This window comes from Primulina eburnea, chromosome 1 (assembly GCF_022965805.1).
Source record: "Primulina eburnea isolate SZY01 chromosome 1, ASM2296580v1, whole genome shotgun sequence".
In the NCBI taxonomy this organism is placed as follows: Eukaryota; Viridiplantae; Streptophyta; class Magnoliopsida; order Lamiales; family Gesneriaceae; genus Primulina; species Primulina eburnea.
In genome coordinates, this window is record NC_133101.1 from 44,502,710 (window position 1) to 44,512,718 (window position 10,009).

At 34.7% G+C, this 10,009-nt stretch overlaps 1 protein-coding gene across 1 annotated transcript; it reads right to left on the reverse strand.

Moving 5' to 3' along the window:
* Positions 1 to 2,193: 2,193 nt before the first annotated feature.
* On the reverse strand, positions 2,194 to 9,749 carry LOC140830066 (uncharacterized). The gene is made up of 6 exons (XM_073193348.1): positions 9,343 to 9,749; positions 7,616 to 7,688; positions 7,450 to 7,543; positions 6,005 to 6,112; positions 5,839 to 5,887; positions 2,194 to 2,911 (listed from the first exon to the last, which is right to left on the reverse strand). Exons 1-6 carry the CDS (start codon positions 9,373 to 9,375, stop codon positions 2,456 to 2,458), a joined length of 813 nt encoding a protein of 270 aa, XP_073049449.1. The 5' UTR covers positions 9,376 to 9,749; the 3' UTR covers positions 2,194 to 2,455.
* Between the last annotated feature and the right edge of the window lie 260 nt (positions 9,750 to 10,009).

Sequence of the window (10,009 nt, forward strand, 5' to 3'; positions counted from 1 at the left end):
GGAAAGAATCAAGGGAAATGGGTTGTCAAACCATTTAAATCTTTCAAAAAGGGATGGCCGAATTTTTCTATGATAAATGGGAATGAAATAATGCTAGATAAACATGGTAGAAATATTGCTTAATATTGATTAGTGGTAAATGAAATTTAGGGAATTATCTATCAAGAAAAGGGTAAGGAAAGATATCAAAGGAAATGAGTTGACAAATTAATTAAATCCTTAAAAGGTGATGGCCGAAAATTACAATAAAATGGAGGGGAAAATATTTCTTAATTATTGAATTTTAAATCTTCGGTGTTTTATCTACCCATTAAATATTTTAGTGAATTAATAATTAATTATTGAACCTAAAATCTCAAATTACTTAAATAATTCCTCAAACTTTCTTTTACAATAACTTATTATTTATCTTAAATAAATTCTGGGAATGTTTTCTTAATATTAAATTTTATCTCAATACTCCAACTCCAGTCCGACCTCCCTTATTTAACTGAAAATATAGTAACTAAACTACTGCGTAAAATAATCAAATTTAAAGAAAAGAATTCAAATTCTCATGCATAAAAATCATTTTAATTTAAATACTAGAAATTATGCATGGCTTATACGTAGTTGGTTTTACAGATATGTTGGTGATTTCAGGATTTTTACTCGTATTAGTTTTACACACTTGATGATGGCCGAGTTGGCAAATTCTAAATTGCAGTATTTTATTTGTCGATCGTTTATGATTATTTTTAAAAGAGCGTATTTTTCAGTAGTATTGCATTCATGCTCAATTTAGTACTTTTGAAAAATGAGTTTACAAAAAAAATAAAAAAATTAACAGTATTATAAATTAGTTGATGTCACAATTGTAAATTGAGTATTAAGTGGTATTACATTTTAAATTGCTGATTGTGTTATGGGATACAATAACACATGAAAATTTTGCCGAGATTATAATACGAAAAGAAAATTTATTAGCTTTTTTTCATAAGTTGGTTTATCCTATAACTTATATATTAGTCGTCAAATTCTATTTATGATTATGAAACCAAGTAAAATTGTAACGTTCGAAAAACCAACCAACGTAAATCATATGCATGTAAATTATTTGAATTTGCTTAATTGTTTTATTTAATTGATTTTACATGCTTATTTGATGTCTATTATATGATTAAAGGTATGATTGCATAATTAAATGATTATATGCCATGATTTCATGAAATTGAAGGATTTTATCAAAATATTCGATTATAGGATGGGGAAAAGAGACCAGGGACGACCAAGACAAGAATAATGTTTTTAATTGAATATTTCCTGGCTTCTTAATATGATTAAAATGATTAAATTTTTCTAAAATTGATAGAGTTCAAATTATTTTACGAGACGAGCTCGATTTTACCCGAGAAGCCGATTTCGGGCAAGCGAGAAGTTTTTAAAAGATCAAAAATATGATTTTTTGAAACTAATTTTTATAAATTTTTATTTTCAATTAAATAAAAGTTATTGTGCCTAAATTAACTAAATTAAGTAGGTCCAATTGCTTTTATAATTGGAAACCCAAAACCTAAACTCATTAGCATGCAAATTAGTACAGAAGAAGGGTGTTACAGAGAGTTTTTCATTGTTTAACATAAGAGTTCTTATCTAATTGATATATTTTTACACATTTTTTGTTTTTACTTAAAATGAGTGAAAAAAATTTATTTGTTTTTTTCTTTCTTTCTTTTTAATTAAAAAAGTAGTTTCATTTTTTATTTGCGATTTTGACATTTGTGTTGTTAATTTTGCAAAAACTTGTGTGAGACGGTTTCATGAGTCGTATTGTGTGATACAGATATCTTATTTGGGTCATCAATGAAAAAGTATTACTTTTATGCTAAGAATATTACTTTTTATTCTGAATATCGATAGAGTTGACCCGTCTCACAGATAAAGATTCGTGAGACCGTCTCACATGAAACTTACTCTAATTTAAAGGTCACGGGGCTTTGTAGTTTGACGGTTAAAATTTTGTAAAATAATTATTCATAAAGTTTCAGATGGTCTCATGCTTAATATACATTTGTACATGCATCATTATTTTACGTCCATAAGGTCCATCCTCCTCAATTAGCTAAAAGAGTTGTATTTTATTGGTACAGGATAATAAAATTACTGGATTATAAATCATATTAAAGTAAAATCACTTTCTTGGAAAAATAATAATGATGGAAACTAAAACGCCAGCAGCAAGTTGTACCGATATAAGATGGAGATCTTCGATATTACGACTATAAAATCTTTAAGTTAGTGGGATCACATGGCACACAACTGATACATATGGAACTAACGGCATCATCTACCGAACAAGAGAAAACCCAAATCTACAATCATAACTTGTTAATTTAAAGTCTTCCACAGAGTAAATATTTATCCAAATCCAATCCAAGTAGATTCGGAACTTCATGAAGTCCGTGGTTTTATAATTCTAATCTTCATCATAATCTTCCTCATCTTCATCCAGCCTCGAACTAAGCTGCGCAAGGTGAACAGGGTCGATGGCCATCCTATCCGTTTCCGAAAGTCCAGGATACTCTTCACTTTTCCAATCTGAAGGTCCAAAAACAGTTGCCGCATCAACAGTAGGGGCCGGTTTTCCTGAAAATTCATCCACTCTGGCGTTCAGATCAAAATTCTTGTCGGGCTGTGAATGGACTATGTCGACAACTTTGGTGTTGTCCTCTGGTGATTCTTTCGAATCTGAAATGTTTTCAACCGGAAGGCGAGGACTCAAGATTACTTTGATGGTCTGTGTGGTAGTTAAGACAGAGTCAACCTCGTGCTGAGAGGTGTCATTCTCTGTTGCTTTGCTGGGTCGCCCACGTCCTCTCCCTCTACCCCTTCCTCTTCCACGTCCACTGTTACTAGGATGGCAGGATTCATGCTGCAGTAAACAAGGACAGATACTCTAAATACGAGAATTCGAATCAGAAAAACAGAATGCTTACAAAAAAATCTACCTGGGTGAAACGACGAGTACAGACTGGTGCAAAGTAAATCAGAGCAAAAAAATTAAGACAATTCCATCTTCTGAGCTACAACCAAGTTGCGAGATTTTATTCAAGTTATCTACCAACAGGGCAACAACAAACTTGGTTTTAAAAAAAGCTTCTTTGGAATAAACAACACCAGCTTTTACTCCACACTGACGCATAGGTAGATTGAGCTAAAATGATTGTGCTAATAAACAATACCTAAAATAACTGGACAGTAAATAACTACAGCAAAATCGAAAATAAAGACCTCGGTCAACTTGAAATCAAATTTAGTATGTTCAATGGGCAATAAGATGTTTATTCAATGCCATAATTAGATTCAAATAAAACAATTATAGATCACCTTGAGCAGTTATGCCAACAACTGACCAGAGGAAAAAATACAATATCCACGCAAGGAGAATATGTTACAATTCTCCCACATTAATATTTTAAATTAATAAAGAGTTTGGGATGGAACACCTAGGTTTATAACCTAACATCGGTATTCTCGTTGAGAGTCCGCGTTGCGGAAGAGACGACCTAAAAAAAAGCTGCCTTCGGAAAATGTGAGTGAAAGTCTAGAGTGAGCCGCCGCGGAGGTCGGCTTCTCAAGGGTTGGCAATGTTACAATTCTCTCACATTAATATATTAAACTAACAAAGAGTGACTTATAAACTCAATAGACAGCACCCAAAAGACATAACGAGAAATTCGTAATGACCCGTGTGAGTCCTAAAATCCGTTTTAGGAATATCCTCATGTTTGACTCGAATTTGATGGTACCGAAACTTAAGATCCAGCTTGGAGAAAAAACAAGGCCCGTGTAATTCATCAAGTAGCTCCTCTATCACTAGAATGTGATAATTGTCCGCGACAGTAACTTCATTAAGAGCTCTGTAATCCATGCAAAAATGCCAACTCCCATTTTCACTGCTTTGTATCACTCCCGCCAATAACATCTCATTTACCAACCGTTCCACCTCTTCTTTCTGACTATGTGCGTATATATACAGCCTTACATTAACTGGTCCCGTCCCTTATTTATTATGAATTGCATGATCTTTACTTCTGATTGGCGGCAGCCTTTGGGGACTGAGACACATTTTAAAAATTTCCCAAAAGTTCTCTCAACTCATTTTGTGTTGCCAATCCAATGCCGACGTGTTCTACACCTTCCGATGACTCACACCTAGCCCAAACTGTCCCACAAAACTCTACATCAATTGTCTTTGTGAGTGAACTTAAAGAAACCAGAGAACGGTTCAATGTAGGATTCCCATATAACACCACTTCCTTATCTTGTTGCTGAAAACTCATTCGCATTCGACCCCAATCCACTCTGACTTCTCCTAAAGTGCGTAACCAATCAATCCAAAGAATAAGATCGACACCCCCAAGTTCAAACAAATAACCATCAACGGTTTAATTGACACATATCCAGATTCACTATAAGAGAACTACAAACCCCTTGACAAGAAATTCTGCATCCATCACCCAAAAACACTCCAAAAGTACCCCGTCATTCACCTCCAGCTCTAACTCTTTGACCAACCCTTTTGAAACGAAGTTGTGACTTGCACTACTATCGATCATCACTATAATTTCAGTATTAAGCAATTTACCTTTTAATATTCCACCCACAGAATACAACGGCAATTCCAGGATGGTGCATTCAGCGATATGAGATCCCGATTGATCCTCCAACTCAGTACTTATCGACCCATGTGGCTCCAATTCGTTACCTTCTTCCTCGTCCTCTGCTATTATGGTTATTCTCATTGAGTTGTAGATGCACCTAAGCAACGGATTGTAGGGTTCTCCACACTTAAAACACAATCCCTTCTCATTCCCATGCATATACTCTTGATGAGAATAAACACGTCCTTCCCATGGTTTTTGGTTCGACAAACTCCCAGTTATGCTTTTCTCAACTCCCAGCTATGCTTTTCTCAAACCCAGAATTAACTCCTGTTGCGAGTTTCCAGCCTGCGAGTAATACGGAATTCTGCGATTAGTGTTGTTTTCCACGCCTGCATTGCCATGTAAGTCGACAATGGCTCATAAGTTGGGCTTTGTTATAGACCAACCAGCAGAATAGCCCAATTTGCGATCTAATTTGTGGCCCACTGCATTCCCATAAAGTTCTCGAATTACAGTTCTAGGCCCATCGTCTTATATCATCGCGCAAACCACTGAGGAAGTAACCCAAACCTTGATCTTCTGGTAAATCGCCGATTTGAGATAAGAGCACCTCAAATTGTTCAAATGGGTTAGCCGTTTTTCTTCCGTTTAATAAGCTCCTCTGCAAATCTCTCCCACGTGAGGTTGGAATTTTTCATCTTCATCCGCCCGAACCAATGGACCGGCATCCCTTCCATACAAATGCAAGCCATTTTAACCTTATTTCCAAAATACCCTAATGGGTCAATATGCCATCAAAACTTGGCAGTTCTATCCTCTCAATAAAGTGCCGAACCTCCTCATTCTCCGCATATCCGTCTTATTTGAAAAGGACGAAATGCCCTAAGAAAGTCAAGTCCTGAACTTCATCTACGTCATCCTCTTCGTTGCGAATAGTGCTAGTTCTCCTTTTTTTCTTTTACCAACTGCTCCACCATCCTCAGTCATCTCACTCATTGTTTTGTTGAGTGAATCCAGGTTTTCCTGCATGTTGTTAACTATTTTTTCCAGTGCTTCAACTTTTGCTTCAAAACGTGTTGTTGCCATGACTCACACTCGGACAGGTAATGTACGGCAATGGAAAAGAACAAAGGATTTAAGGTAATTCACTAGAATATGCCATAGTAAAAACTTTCATTGAAGGGCTTCTTACCATGTTGGCTCTTTTAGACTCTTCATCACTGTCATTAGATTCAACTTTCCTGCCAAACCAATTCATAATAATTTCAGGTTAGCAGTCTCCAAAGGAAACCACAAAGGAGTATCAAGCACAAATTAATCCAAGAGAGGGGATCAGATGGAAAGTATAAAATCCTAACCTTCTTTTGGGCATTTCAGCAGCATTATCAGAATGACCATAGTCGGGAACTTTCCTAACTACGTCCTTGAGAAAGTCGAACACGTTATAACTATGTACACAATGTTTTCTGAAATATAAAAAATAAGTTAAACAGATTTGTTATATTTTTGCCATGTCTGTTATATTTTTGCCATGTCGCACCACATAAGGCTGAATTGAAATTAACAAAGTGGAGCAATCTCAACTTTTAATTTGTTAGAGATATAAAAAATTAACCGACCTACTTAAATGTACACTTATCGCTGGCCCATTAAACTTCTCATGTACATAAAAATAACTTCAGAAATGACATCAGGAAATCATAATAAAAAACTTGAAGCTCAAACTGTAAAAACAATGTGGCTACAAATGATTTCTCACAACCAAACCAAAGTTTCATCACATATATGCTTTATGTAATCGCTTTTGATGTAAATCAACTAATTTCATGATTTGACTTGCCAGCTTGACCAACGACATAAAAAAGTTACGACTTCAAGGGTGCAAAAAATATTCTGCCAGAAAATTAATTAGACTTGATAGCGAAACACGCCAAAGAATGTTTTTTGTTCTGATTAGATTTTCAGAGAGTGATAGTATCAGGGCTGGCCATATCACGTGAAAATTAGATCTAAAAATGAATAATTTAAGCTGGATAAACTTGGAATTCTTGCCATTTGCATTCTTACTTACAAACAGAAATTTTAAGTCATCGTAGATTTTCAGGTTTGTACAGAAGTTATATTTTGTGTAGGCAGCTTCAATGAATCACGGAAACTCAGTCCAACCCCTCACATATCATTTCCAAACAATGAGATTAAAACCCCAGGGTTCAAGTATGAGACCCAATTCAAAGGTGCGTCATGAATCAGAGATTTAATCTTGTACATAGCAATCCCTAGAAATACACAGAGGAAAACAAAGAGCAGTAAAAAATGATCAGCACCTAATACTCAAGCATGGGAAGGCTTAATCAGTTCTCATTCACATGCAGCTAAAGAAACTTTGCATTCAACTGCGGATAGTAGTAAAAATTAGCAAGGCTAATTTTAATTATAAAAACCACATGCCCACTGTCTTAAATTCACTAGTACACCATCTCATATCTCTTCACTGTTGCCACATGGGGAAGCCAAAACATATTTTTGAGTAGATAATGCCAATCCATAAGACTAACTAGCGCTCAAGCACAATACTCAATCGCCTTTAAGTCCAAAAATTACTGGTTTAATCCACTTAGAAACCATAATCATCCACCTGAAGCCAATTGCCAGGGAAGCATGTACAAATCAAACACTGTATATTTAATAGCTTGGTTAATGGCTATGGCCAAAAAATAGACCAGATCATAAACTTTATGACAATATAACTACTTGAAACACACAGAAGATGCAAGAAAGAGTTAAGAATGGTAGCTCTACTCACAAATGCACAGCACTAACAGTCTTAGCCCCTCTCTGCACTGTTATGTCATATGTACGGTCGCAAAGATCTTGCAGAAATAATTCCAATGCCTTGGCTGAAACAACAAGAATTAGAGAAAAATATGTGAGAGAATATGGTGATAGGCCAACAACTAACAAACACTTACAGACTAAAACAGGTACTGCCATGGCAATCTTCCCAACATCTTCATCAGCTTGCATTATCTTTTTGATCCGAGACTGGCAAACACAACTTTCATCAGACAAGGAAAGATAATAATAGGCCAGCATTTTCTGTTATACTCCCATCTTTTTAATTTTTCTGTTCATTTATGCAGGTTTTTTCATGCAAAACGAAGGGGTAGTTGGATAATCAAGCATAATTATTTTTTCCTGGTGCATTTTAGGTAAAATTCTCTGCAAATAACTAGTGTCTGAAAAGTGGGAAAAAAATGATAACAGTGGTACGATAATCAATGCTACAAGTGATTATAGCTAAAATGAAAAGAGAGGCATTCACATAACATAAAATCAAAGAATCTGTCTAGCAACCTAAATAGAAAATCATTAATAACAAAGAATGAAAAAAATATATGTACACTAACAGCAATCAGGAACCAAAAAAAGTGTTAGCTAAATGAATTGGTTTTGAGTAGTCAAATTCAACCTGAAGAGTGATATCCAAGAGTGTTACCACTAAATCTATATACAGGTATACATGAGAGTAAACAGTACAAAGCATAAACTTATAAGCACCATAGCACCAAGGGTACATCTTTCAAAGCCTGTAGACAAGATAGCAAGAGATCCCGAGCCTGAACTTTACAATTTTCAGTTTTCCATTTAGCATGATGAAGCAATATGTGATAGCTAAGACTATCACAATTCTGAAAAAAAAAAAAACACATTTTCATTCATGATAATTTAGTAAATGGCTAAATGTCCTGTTTCAATCCAAGTTTTTTGGATTACGACAAATTAACCAGGTTATCAGGTTCCACTCTAGCAAATACACTTATCCATTCCATTAAGGTAAGCAAAATCATCTTGAAATGTTTAAAATTGAATAGCCCTTTTGGAAAGTAAAATAATATTTTTATTTAAACTCCAAAGGTACCATCAACTAGGAAAAGGATATACATAAGCCTCTACTGGACAAGAATACTAATGCAACTAGAATAAAAAATATGATAATCAGGTCGCTAAATCAGCAATGAGCTTACATATAATAAGTCCACATTTCCTGAAGTAGAAAACCAATGCATTAGTTCAATGCAACTGATAGCATAAGACTTTGCAGATCGGATACAAACTGACAATCACACGAGAAATGAAGGCAAGAACTACTTTGTTTTGATGAATCAAAATTTCATCCTCCCAAAAGATACCCCATTATTACGTTAAAATGGGAAAAGTGTAGAATTAAAACAGTTACAACCTGTTCAGTTAAAAGACCGCTATCTAACAAAAAAATTTACGGATCAACAAGAACAAAGTACAACTTTAAATGACTACACATTTTCATGTACAATATCAGTAAATTTTCTCTGTTTCAATTGATTGGGCCTTCGCAAATAGTGTGAAAAGTTGCAATTTTTCCTAAATTAGACTTTTCTTTTCACTTCACATTTACTTGATGAGAAAATATCCAGAGAAATATAAAAGAAACTGTCACAAAATACAGCTCTCCAAATTCAATAAAAAAAAACATCAAACTAAACAATAAAGTACGAAAAACTACGAGATCTCGCAAATACCGGAATCACAGGCATCGTCAAAAGTTATTCAGTTCTATTCCAAGTAAGACAGTACATCAAAAGAATAACAAATCGCACAAAACAACCAAAAAATGCGATAAATCAACCCAAAAAAAAGTGGGTGACGTGAAACTTACAGCGGGGAAACGAGTATCGAGCTTCTTCTTCATGGTGTAATCCGACAGTCATCCGAAACTTAACCAAGATATGAATAAATAAGAAGAAATACCAAACACCCAAAATTTAATCAAGCTAAAACCTCAGGATTTATCATGGTTGAGGTACCATAATTGGGGAACGAAGGAGTGGAGTAGAGAGCAGAAAGCAGAAGAGCGAAGGAAAATCAAGAGAATTAAAAATAAAAGATCAACAAAAACAAAACTCGATCTATGAACTGCTTCGTACAGCAAAAATATGATTCTCCTAATCAGATTCCGAAATCTCGTACCATGAATTCCAATTTTTCTCGAGGAACAAGCAGAGATTGTGGTTTGACTAAACAGAAATACGCTACATTTTGTTGGAAAATGTATGTCGATTAGGCGAGGTACAAGAGACCAAGCATAGTGTACTTCAATGCGATAAAAAAAAAAAAATTACATCGCACTGAGCACGTTGGCAATATGGTCCACAAAATAAAATAGGATTTGGGTTTAAAATTCTAGGGATTTGGAATTATTTATTTGCTGTTTGGTAAAGTTATTATTTTAAAATTGCATTTAAGTTTTTTTTGGAAAGAAAAATAATCAGAAAATGTTAAAAAAAATTCTACCAATATTACGGGGAACAAACACTTTATATTTC